The sequence below is a fragment of the Macrobrachium nipponense genome, chromosome 21, assembly GCF_015104395.2.
Source record: "Macrobrachium nipponense isolate FS-2020 chromosome 21, ASM1510439v2, whole genome shotgun sequence".
In the NCBI taxonomy this organism is placed as follows: domain Eukaryota; kingdom Metazoa; phylum Arthropoda; class Malacostraca; order Decapoda; family Palaemonidae; genus Macrobrachium; species Macrobrachium nipponense.
The window spans coordinates 11782730-11792729 of NC_087212.1; the positions used below are offsets into that span (position 1 = coordinate 11782730).

The 10000-nt window shown below is 35.9% G+C and overlaps 1 protein-coding gene across 1 annotated transcript in view; it reads right to left on the bottom strand.

The window, feature by feature from the left end:
• LOC135197571 (glutamate receptor ionotropic, delta-1-like) overlaps nucleotides 1–10000 on the bottom strand; it is an 18419-nt gene that overhangs the window by 5685 nt on the left and 2734 nt on the right. The window contains exons 2-10 of the mRNA XM_064224623.1: nucleotides 7652–7701; nucleotides 6769–6877; nucleotides 5865–5962; nucleotides 4872–5047; nucleotides 4439–4629; nucleotides 3253–3495; nucleotides 2547–2674; nucleotides 2260–2381; nucleotides 1163–1406 (exon numbers count right to left, since the gene is read on the bottom strand). Coding sequence (XP_064080693.1) covers nucleotides 1163–1406; nucleotides 2260–2381; nucleotides 2547–2674; nucleotides 3253–3495; nucleotides 4439–4629; nucleotides 4872–5047; nucleotides 5865–5962; nucleotides 6769–6877; nucleotides 7652–7679 — 1339 coding nt within the window. The 5' untranslated portion in view covers nucleotides 7680–7701. The remainder of the gene's footprint in view (nucleotides 1–1162; nucleotides 1407–2259; nucleotides 2382–2546; nucleotides 2675–3252; nucleotides 3496–4438; nucleotides 4630–4871; nucleotides 5048–5864; nucleotides 5963–6768; nucleotides 6878–7651; nucleotides 7702–10000) is intronic.

A 10000-nucleotide genomic window follows, 5' to 3' on the forward strand; every position in this document is an offset into this window, starting at 1 on the left:
TGACTGATTTAAGTAGGTTTTAAAATATCTGATTATATGAGCGAAAGACGTTTTTGTGACCATCTGATTACATAGGGGTAAGACATATATGAGAATGTAACTGACTTCATGGTTGGTATAAAGGTATCTTTACATGGGTTAAAAAAGGATAAATGCAAATGTGTCAGTTCACAAGACTGGGTGTCATGAATACAAATTTATCCAGAAATTTCATTAGTAGGGAAATCATGCAAGAGCATTAGTTATCAAAAACTTCTGATTACAAATAGACCAAAAATATTTTAGTGTTAAGAGTTTAAGTTCTGTCAATAACAGGGAATTAGTTTAGTTTTACCAACTGCCAGCTTTAATCTTGATTTGCCCCCTGGGAATTATGATTAACTTCTCTGAGAAGGGTGAGAATTCGTAGATTTTGACTGTCTTTCATTATAAAGTATAATTCTGAATTGTTTTTTCAAGTGTCTATTGTTATTTGAATTCACATCAGAGGGGAGTGGGGTGGAAGCGAAGGACTGAATGGATTTTTTTAAATCAAAATCAGCAACGGATTTTAACAAAGTGTCTTGATTTCATTGATAATGAATTGCATAATGTAAAACGTAAATTTCTCAAACAATTCAGATGTTTCAGGCTATTCTCGGAATATTTTGCGTGCGTTAACGAGGTTTGGTTAAGGTTGTAAAATTAGCTGATTGCTACATAGCTAGGTGACGTAAATGTAAAAGTGTGTGATAACATGTCTTTAAGACATGATTGTAAATGTCTGATTAAACAGCTGAGATTATTGCTGTTTGTCTTTCAAAATATCTATGGATTTCTGAGAAGTTTTGTGCTTGAATGGGCTGGGAATCAAGGAAGGGCAGTTTAGATTTTGAGATTGGATTAGTTTTTTGCGAATTCCGAAGTTCAGAGAGAGAGGACGGTTGGCCAATGTTGACCTTTCATGTTTCTTGTCCAGATGTATGATAATCCGGTGCTTTTTCGCTACTTTCAGCCATAACTGACCGTTCTGTTAATTGGTTTATCAACGGTGAACATACCTTGAATGCTTTGGTATGTTCATATGAGACGATCAGTCATTTATAAATGTATATAAAATCTTGAACTTGTGACTGCAAAAAGGATAAGAATCAGACGAATTATTGATAAACTGTTCACTCACCAGACACCATCAAGCAAAATATGTACCAGAAGTAGAAAATGAACCGGCGCGACCAGCAGGGAGTCTCTATGGGGTTTCCTTGCAGCATGAGACTCCTGAACATGTTGAAGGCGTAAGTCGAACTCGAAAGCTGAGCCTCTTTTTTCGGTACCTTTTTCTCCCTTAGGTAACGAGCTAAGACCTTGTACTCGAGCTTCAGTATTGGACCCATTGCCAAGCACGATACGACTATGATGATCCATACCTAAGAAAAATAGGCACAGTTTTGCTTTTCGTAACGTTCAAGTAAAGCCAATATTATTGTGAGAGATCTATATGCCACCAATAATCAGATTTTGCTTGTTATAATTTTTCAACTTTATTTCATCTCGTGACCGTCGGTTTACCATAAAGTGTAACCTATTTGATGGAGAGAGGCTCAAGCAAAATGAATATTTGCGTGATCGATTCGTAATCAAATATTAGATTAGATAAATTTTCTGTTTGATTCCATTTTATGCGTCATACAATTATTAATTGATTGTATTATCATCTTACAATTATTGATATGTACAGTTTCTAAATTTCTTAGCAAATTTCGAACTAGTGAATAATAAAGTTGAAGTAAAAATGGATTTGAAATGTGTGAGAGATTCTGCTTTCATTTTTGGATGTATGACCAAGTCTAACGGTTGAATAAATCTAACGTCACATTGATTAAGGACGTTTGTTGATTTAATTGCTCTAAGACAGATGACGTTTGTTTCTGAATTTGGTTTTGTAATTTCAAAACGTTTATCCAAGAAAATTTTAAGTTTTCTTATATATTTGTGCGAAGATCAACAAGATATTAAGAAAGCTTTTGTTCAGTTATTGACATGAGACCAGTTATCACGTCCTAAAAATAAATTAAAGAAATTTGCAACATCTGTTAGGAGCCAAATTTAAGCGGAGCTGGGATTCATTGAGGCTCAAACAATCAGCCGAGTGAGGGACAACCTAATTCTGATTTGAGCAGGGAGGTTAAAGAAAGAATTCAACCCAGCCTTATTGTAATATAAGGATGGAGGGATTACAATGTGGCTAGAGTAAGACCAGTATGAGTCACTGAGCTTTACCTGAACAGTGAAAGGAGAGAAAACGGCGAAAGTTCTGCTCTTTTCCGCTGGCGCTCTCGAGATCAGCGTAATCGACTCTTGATAGTAAGGATTCGTAAAGTCAACGACGCTCTCCCGACCGCCTGAGACCGGGAAGAAGAAGATTCATTCTTAACGAGTCAGACTTCGTGATTTGTTCATATATCTTGAGAACGAGTGAAACTCATTCGTTAAAAGCCCTATATTATCAAAATGGCATAACTGACGCAACAGGAAAGGCAGCAAAAAGTAAATGAATCACTGATTACTAGTAACGGTGATCTCGCAAATTGCAAGGTCTGCTTCATGTCGGTTCACCATACCAATGAGGCCGGTCACTGTACCGTTGGGCAGTGGCCCTCCCCACTTGCCGTCGGCAGGGCTCACTACTCTATACCTGATGATGAAAGAAAGAAGGAACACGATAAGGCATACAATTTTTTTTCACCATTAATCAATGTCTCTTAACAAGGGGTGGTTCCAGAGATAAAACAAACCGAACAGTCACTGCCACATTAATACTTTAAGGTGAACCGGTTTTTACACTCATACAGAAGGCTCATCAGCAACAAAGTCATTGCCCTTTACGTATTGAGCCTTATATATTTATATATGCAATGCATGTATGTGTATAAATATATATATATATATATATATATATATATATATACATACATACATACATACATACATACATACATACATACATTAATTACATGCAAGACGTGGATTAATGGCATGTGTATGTGTGTGCATGCACAAACCCCACATGTCTCGTATGTGTGAATATCACTCCAGTATTTGTTTATGCGCACTCAACACCTCAGCTTAATCGACATAATCAATAAAATGTTACATGAACGAAAACTTTTAGCTGTCTGATTTAAGTAGAGCCAGTAACAAAGTTATCCATGTAGTTAAACCTTCTGCCGAAGCGACATTATTCCTTATAAACTCGAAAAGGAAAATACGAACGTGAAGTTGAGAGACGAGCTGAGGGTGTCCACAATGCTGACGTCTATCCCAACGTTTCGTTTCCTACCACCGAAGGATCCAGGTCCTCTCCCGATTCCAAAGAAGGGCCAGTTGTCATTGGCAGCTAATATAAGCTCACGCCCTTTCATCTGGGGGTCACGCGGTGAACTGGTCAGTTTCAAAAAGCCTGGCAAGGTGTCCTTTTGACTGGCATTGCTGTATTGATTTGCTGTTTTTTGGAACCTGTAACATGATGAAAGTATTGAATTTGCTCTGGCATTTCAGGGTGATGATGTTATTTACTCAGAGTATTCTAAATTGTAACCAGAGACTCATCATCACAAGAGTTGACGTTCCTTAAGCTAGGCATATTTCTCTATGCTCTATATTCAAGGACACTTACTTATATGATAGAAGTGCAAATACCGAAGACATGAAAGGCAAAGAGAGGGGCAGAAATGATGGGTAAATAGAGCGGAAAGTTCTCGGGTTGTTTCTAAGGGTTTTTTGGTGACCGTTTCAGTTTCAGTTTCTTTAGACCATGGTTTCAGTATTCTTTAAAACAAGGGTTACCAATCCGTTGGTCAGTATCGAAGGCCGAGCATAACTCCAAGTTCACGCCTGAATGCAGAAGGATATTGTAATACCCATCTATTTTCATGGAAAGCATTTACATGTGCTCTTGAATATCTTCTCTATATACAAATTGATTAGCAGTTTAAATGTTCATATATTCAGATCGCAGACTTAAATTGAAGCAAATTAAGTCATATCCTTCCGTAGATGAAATCGGGGTTTGGCATCAAATCTATTTTGATTTGAACTAAACCATCATCTTACACCATTTTGACCTATTGGTGAACGCAAAATAATTGTGCTAGCCAAGTATTGCCATGTAACTTGACCAATGAAGACATGGGCTTGAGGCTAGCGACATGATCGCCAAAAACCCAGTCTATTGATGATTTATATTTCCTCTGTCGATTTTAAGTCTTCTGGCTCTCAGCACTCAATATGACCCGTTGCCACTTGCATCAAGGCTCTATGTTTATTGCAAGCCTCTGTAACGTCTGTCATTTTCAAAGTGCTAACAGCTTGCTTAATCCCTATCTTGTAACCTGGTTCGGAATGTAATACTTTCCGGAATATAAACGTTAATTTGATGCCAATGCGGCCAGTGACTTACCTAACGGCTCCTTCAAGATTAACAAAAGTTGATCGAAATGTAATTGTTCCTTCGGAATATCCTACGACGAGGATAACTCGAATTCCCTCTCGAAGTACCTTTTCGAGGTCTGCTATCGTTTGATTTTCGTCTCGGTCCTTGAGAATTATTAACCATAAGACGGAGTAACGCTCCAGTCCCTTTTCTTTGACCTGAAAGTATGTTAATGATGATTAAAGGTCAACACTAGGAAGGAAAAAACCAATCAACACAATTAATAATAATAATAATAATAATAATAATAATAATAATAATAATAATAATAATAATAATAATAATAATAATAATAATAATATCTGCAACACGAGTAATGATAGTGGAAGTATTATTAACAACTGTACTAATAATATTCTTTCTGTACAGATGACGATTATTATCATCCACATTAACTTACCATTTCAAAGATTTTCACCACGTCTGTCGGAGAGCAGAACACCAATATGTATTTCGCGGAAGAAACAGCATAACGTATTCCTTGACTCAGTGTTGTTGCAGATGTGGCGTCGTCGTACTTGAGAATTGTCATATCAAATCTTCTTCCAGCAGAGCCCAACAGGAAGCTGGCTGCATCTGTGAAATTTACTTTATATAAGGGTCTCTTCTTTTCTTTAGATATGTCTTTCACTGAAAGATTTACAGGTGAATTGAAACCCTTGATTATTAGAGAACCGAAGTTAGTGTTTAACCCAATACACAGCCATTACAACTTCGTCATTAGAGTTGTCATTTTCCTAAGTAATTAGTAATTTTGGGTAATAAGAGCCCTGTTAGTTAATAATATAATTACTTTTATCATAATGGGGACAAATTACTATTCACTTGCGGCAGGACTTCAGTTGAATATGAAACTCGTCGATTTTTATCTACAGAAAATTACTGGCTGGCAAAACGGGGTATATGATTATTAGATTATTAAAGAATATTGATAAAGTGCCTAACATTATTTATATGATTATGAAAAATCAAAAAATAAGGATCTAATATGTTTATAATATAGAATAAAAGACAATTATGGTAACTATCAATGAAAAGTAATGAAGTAGTGCGTCAATGAAAATAAATAAAAGTGCTTGGGACCTCTTTCCCGAAACTTCACATCACAACAGAGCCATACCGGGCTGGCTAGGGCTAAGACGCTTGTGGGAGTGGGATAATTTTTTTTTTTTATTATCTGGACATAATTACTGTTTTCTCAGTTTTATATATATATATATATATTAGTCATAGGGCGTTGCTTTTCAGAGGGGCTTACAACTTTTCTGAGGCGATGTTACGCTTGGAATACATCCTCCGTATGTATGGTAAACTCTGCAAACTTACTATTCATATATTATGTGTTGTGGGTAAATTACTGTACTTGAGAATGGGCAGAACTTCCCAAAATTACCTGTGTTGGGATGATCGTACAGGAGATGGCAGTAACAGGGCCTTGCGCGTTCCTCAGGTGTTGCCAGCATTGATAAGAAGCTATTCAACCAAATTATACTGGAATAAACAAAGCAGAGGTTACTTGACTGTAATTTCAGTAAAGTCTTCTGGGTGTTGCGTCTTTTTGTTGCAAATTTCCAAATAAACTTTATAATATGAACATGAACAAGTCAGTACAATTCTGTCATTCATTTTTCAACTGCCTTTACTCTTTGGCTTCTATTCTTCTTGAGTTTACTTTTTCGAAATTTGAAATCCAGTGTTCCATTACTTCTAACGCCAAGTTTTGGAATGCTCCACCCGTCTGTTTTTTTATGCTTATCATATATGTGTGTGTTTAAGATGCTGGAGGTCTGTTATTCTTCCTTTTCGTTTATCTCTCGTTTTGTTTTGACTTGGGCTAGATAAGGTGATTATTTTGCCCATACCTAGTTTATATCATGTAATTACTGTGTACGCAGATATGTATACATACAAAACATACAAACTATATAATATATATATATAATATATATATATATATATATATATGTATACATACATACATACATAATGTTTTATGATTGTACATATGTATGTATGATGGTATGTGTGTGTGTATATGTATATATATATATATATATATATTATATATATATATATATATATGCACATAATGTTTTTTATGATTGCACATATGTATGTATGTATGATGGTGTGTATATATATATATATATATATATATATATATATATATTATATATATATATATATATATATATATATATGTGTGTATCCAGCGTATATAATAATTACATAATAAACAATAGATATGGACAGTAGATGTATAAAACAAATATAAAACACGTACATTGAATACCCACCTGACCTGAGTGCCTCCGGTTGGTGTCTCTTGTAGCGCAAGGGATGTGTTATCCCTGAATGAGAGAGATCCCTCTGAGTAATCACAGTTTGCCAAAAGCAAGCATATACCTTAAAAGGAGGTGAAAATAAATGAACATTTTCTAGAACATAATTAAGTGACACTGAAGAACTGTATTTTTAGTTTTCTGTTTAATCTACACTGTACTACCATGTAATCTAGCAAACTCTTATCCTCACTCCTGTAGGGGGGTTACTGCCGTCAGTGCTCCTAATGCGGTGCACTGTAGGCATTACTTAAGGTTCTTTGCTGCTTTCCTTTGGTCCCTTATCCGCAATCCCTTTCAATCCTTTTTACTGTATCTCCGTTCATATTGTCTTTCTTTCATTTTTCTTTCCACCCTCTCCTAATAATTGCTTCAACATTATTTTCAGTGCTGAATAACTTAATTGATCCCTGCACATGACCTTTGGCCTTCATGTTATATTGCAATTCCAATTCTTTTTACGCCATTTTTTATTTCTCATGAACATATATCAACCATAATGTATACATACATTATATATGATGTATATATATATTATATATATATAAATATAAATTAATAGAAATTGCATCCATTTTTACATAGAAAATGAGGATGACATACATAATTATGGAAATTGTGAGGATGACATAATAATTATGAAAATTTGTGAATTAGTGCAACCGTTTCCATCCTTCAGAACCTTATTCCTTCTATATGGATAAGCAGAACACACCAGATGTAGGTCAGTTCCCGCAGAGTCTAATAAGCGCTTTAATTGCAAAAGTTGCTTATTTCGGGAAGGAAGGAGTGGGGGAAGGACCTGTTACAATAGGTTGATTAAAGATGTCTCACTTACCTAGCAATTTTCTCGTGTTTATGTTCATAATTGGAGGTTTTCAAGTCCACCTGCAACAAAGGAAGGTAGACATAATTATTCACTCTGTTTTACAGTAAATCTTTCAGATTTAGCCTTTTTATGTTTACTTCAAATCGTAATTTACTCCGGTAACATGGACGTCGTCAGTTATTAAACGAGAGTAAACCAGTCGTATGTTTTTTATATTTGCGTAATTACGCTTGCTTACGCCAACAAGACGACAGTAAAATTAAAGTAACGTGTGTTTGTGAACGGAATCATCGTGGAAGTTATAAGTTTTAGTTTTGCATGTGCCGCTTTGTCCGTCCCTCAGCACTTCATTTTGTCCGCATTTTTTCTGTCCGCCCTCCGAACTAAAAATACTTCGAAGGCTAGAAGGCTCCAAATTGGCATGTTGATCATCCACCCTCCAATCATCAAACATACCAAATTGCAACACTTTAGCTTCGTTAGTTTTTTATTTTATTTAAGGTTAAAGTTAGCCATGGCTCCTGCAGCTGTCAGTGCTTTCTAGAGGCGTGGGATGCACCATCACTCTACCGCATCTGGGAAGTAACTGATGCGCTACCGGCCCGGTCGTAGCTGATGGTTTTATACAGCATTATAGGTTGTACAGAAAACTCGATTGCGCAGAAGAAACTACGTTGCATTTTATTCTTGTATTATTATGGTTTTTTTTTGACATTCTATAAATAGTTTGCTGTTCTTTTACACCACTGTTTACCTGATTACTTATTTATGGAAACAGTTGCATATACGACGTCTTGGGGCATTCATAAGTAAATGTGAATGTTGTGAAATTTGCTAGGCGAAAATGAGATTGTATTTTGGGCATCGATAACCACGGGGAGTATAACGCCTTGGTATCGAATCAGCCAGTCTGATCATTAGCAATTATGTATAAGTATCTCTCTCTCTCTCTCTCTCTCTCTCTCTCTCTCTCTCTCTCTCTCTCTCTCTCTCTCTCTCTCTCTGCCCACTTCCAAGCCAAGTAAAGAAGGTAAATGCTTGGGTGAATTTCCGTCAAATTCCAGTATGTCTATGTTAACCTAACCACTGGATAAGGTTTCTTATTATTGGTCGTCGACTGAGAGAGAGAGAGAGAGAGAGAGAGAGAGAGAGAGAGAGAGAGAGAGAGAGAGAGAGAGATAGAGTAATTATCGTGATTAAGAACGGGGCGTGTTTTACAAGGTAATCTTCACTGCACGGTGAATTATTAGACTGCGATAACATTCCTCGTATTTATCGGGAAAATCTGTATTAAGATGACATGGTAACGTCTCGCTTCATAAGCGATCGATACGGGATCGTTACGCATTTGTTACACTTTTCATGTGATGTCATGAAAATGTAATATGATTATACATTACCCTCAAAGAAGTGACGGGGATATTATCAGTTGTCGCTTAGTAAGACAAGTTGATTATATCCGTATTAGACCGTGTCTTCATATAAAGAACAAGCAAATGATTCTCAGAATTTATTTGCAGTCTTCCTTAATAAAATAAAATTGACATTGAATGGTAAGCTATAGATAGTAGGGCTAATTTTTTTTTATTTAAAATTTTTTTTTCCAGTCCTTAAGTGTATTTTGTAAAACCTTGTGCGTTATATTCACATACTTTAACATAGACACCAGGTACAGTAAATAAGATATTATACTATATTTGGGCTCAATATTAGTGAATATAAAAAACCTCACACGTGTACAAGGGACAGAAATCCATATAATTATATATAATATATATATATATATATATATATATATATACATATATATATATATATATATATATATATATATATATATATATATCTTAAAAAGGCACGCGGTAGTGAATTGTTAATCTCAGCTCTTTCCGGTTAGAGACAGGTCGCTTAGAGACAAGCGCTGCATTCCTCGAAGAATGCTAAAATGAAAAACGGCCAGGAAAGATGACAAATGCAATTTGAGGTCGGTGACGCCTCGGAAATCACATACTATGGACATGCGGCACCTGTGGTTGCTGGATGCCCCCGCAGGGCGTGTCTGCATGTGTGTTTGTAGCAAACGATGTATGGCTTTGGTGATGAGAAATAGGAATAAGAGAAGACACTCTTTGATTACTTGTGACAGGGTGCGGAACACACCTTGAAGAGGTGTTGAGATGTATTGAGAAGTGTTGCAGACCCATCGAATAAGGTAACGTAAGACAGAACTTTGAAAAAGTTAACCTTTGCAGTGATGAAAATATGTGGGAGAAAGAGAAGTATGGTGCGGTACACATTCCTTTTGATTAACTCTCATGGGTAAAGTGGTGTAATAATCGTGGTCTCTTTATTTCAGAT